A 672-nucleotide genomic window follows, 5' to 3' on the forward strand; every position below is an offset into this window, starting at 1 on the left:
TCATTTCAGGTGGTCTCTCCCGTTTATTGTCACAGACCTCAGCTGGCCATCTTCTTCCACTTCTGTTCTCTCCTGCCCGTTCTCCATGATTTTCCGGGTGGTGATCCTCTTGCCGTCGATCACTTCAGTAGTGGTTAACACTGATCTGACACTGTGTGGCCCAGCTGTGTCCTCAGCAAAGGAGGAGGTGGGCGGCTCTCTGGGGCTGAATGAATTCCATGGCATAAAGGACTCCATAAAGTCAGAAGACAGGCTGGAGCTTCTTCCTCTTCCACTTCTCCTGTGCCAGTTTTCACCATTGTTTCTGTTGTCGTCAAAGGGATCCCAGAAAACATGTACAAAGGGATCCATCCCTCCAAAGACTTCCCTAAAGATCTCCTCGAGGTTGTGGAATACGTAAGGGGAATCAAAGGAGCCGTTATGTCCCCCCGTGCCACTTCTTCCTCTGTGGGATCTGCTCTCCTTAAGAGACATGTCATAGAGTGATCGTTTCTGAGGGTCGGACAAAACCTTGTACGCCTCAGCGACTGCTTTGAATTTCTTTTCAGCTTCCTCCTTGTTGCTGGGATTCTTATCAGGATGCCATTTTAGTGCAAGTTTGTGGTAGGATTTCTTAACATCATCCTGTGAGGCACTTTTTTGCAGTCCAAGGACCTTGTAATAATCCACCAT

General features: G+C 48.4%; 1 protein-coding gene across 1 annotated transcript; it reads right to left on the bottom strand.

The window, feature by feature from the left end:
* On the bottom strand, nt 1–672 carry DNAJB8 (DnaJ heat shock protein family (Hsp40) member B8). Its single transcript, XM_072876288.1, has one exon. It carries the CDS (start codon nt 670–672, stop codon nt 1–3), a length of 672 nt encoding a protein of 223 aa, XP_072732389.1.

The sequence above is a fragment of the Ciconia boyciana genome, chromosome 11, assembly GCF_034638445.1.
Source record: "Ciconia boyciana chromosome 11, ASM3463844v1, whole genome shotgun sequence".
Taxonomy (NCBI): Eukaryota; Metazoa; Chordata; class Aves; order Ciconiiformes; family Ciconiidae; genus Ciconia; species Ciconia boyciana.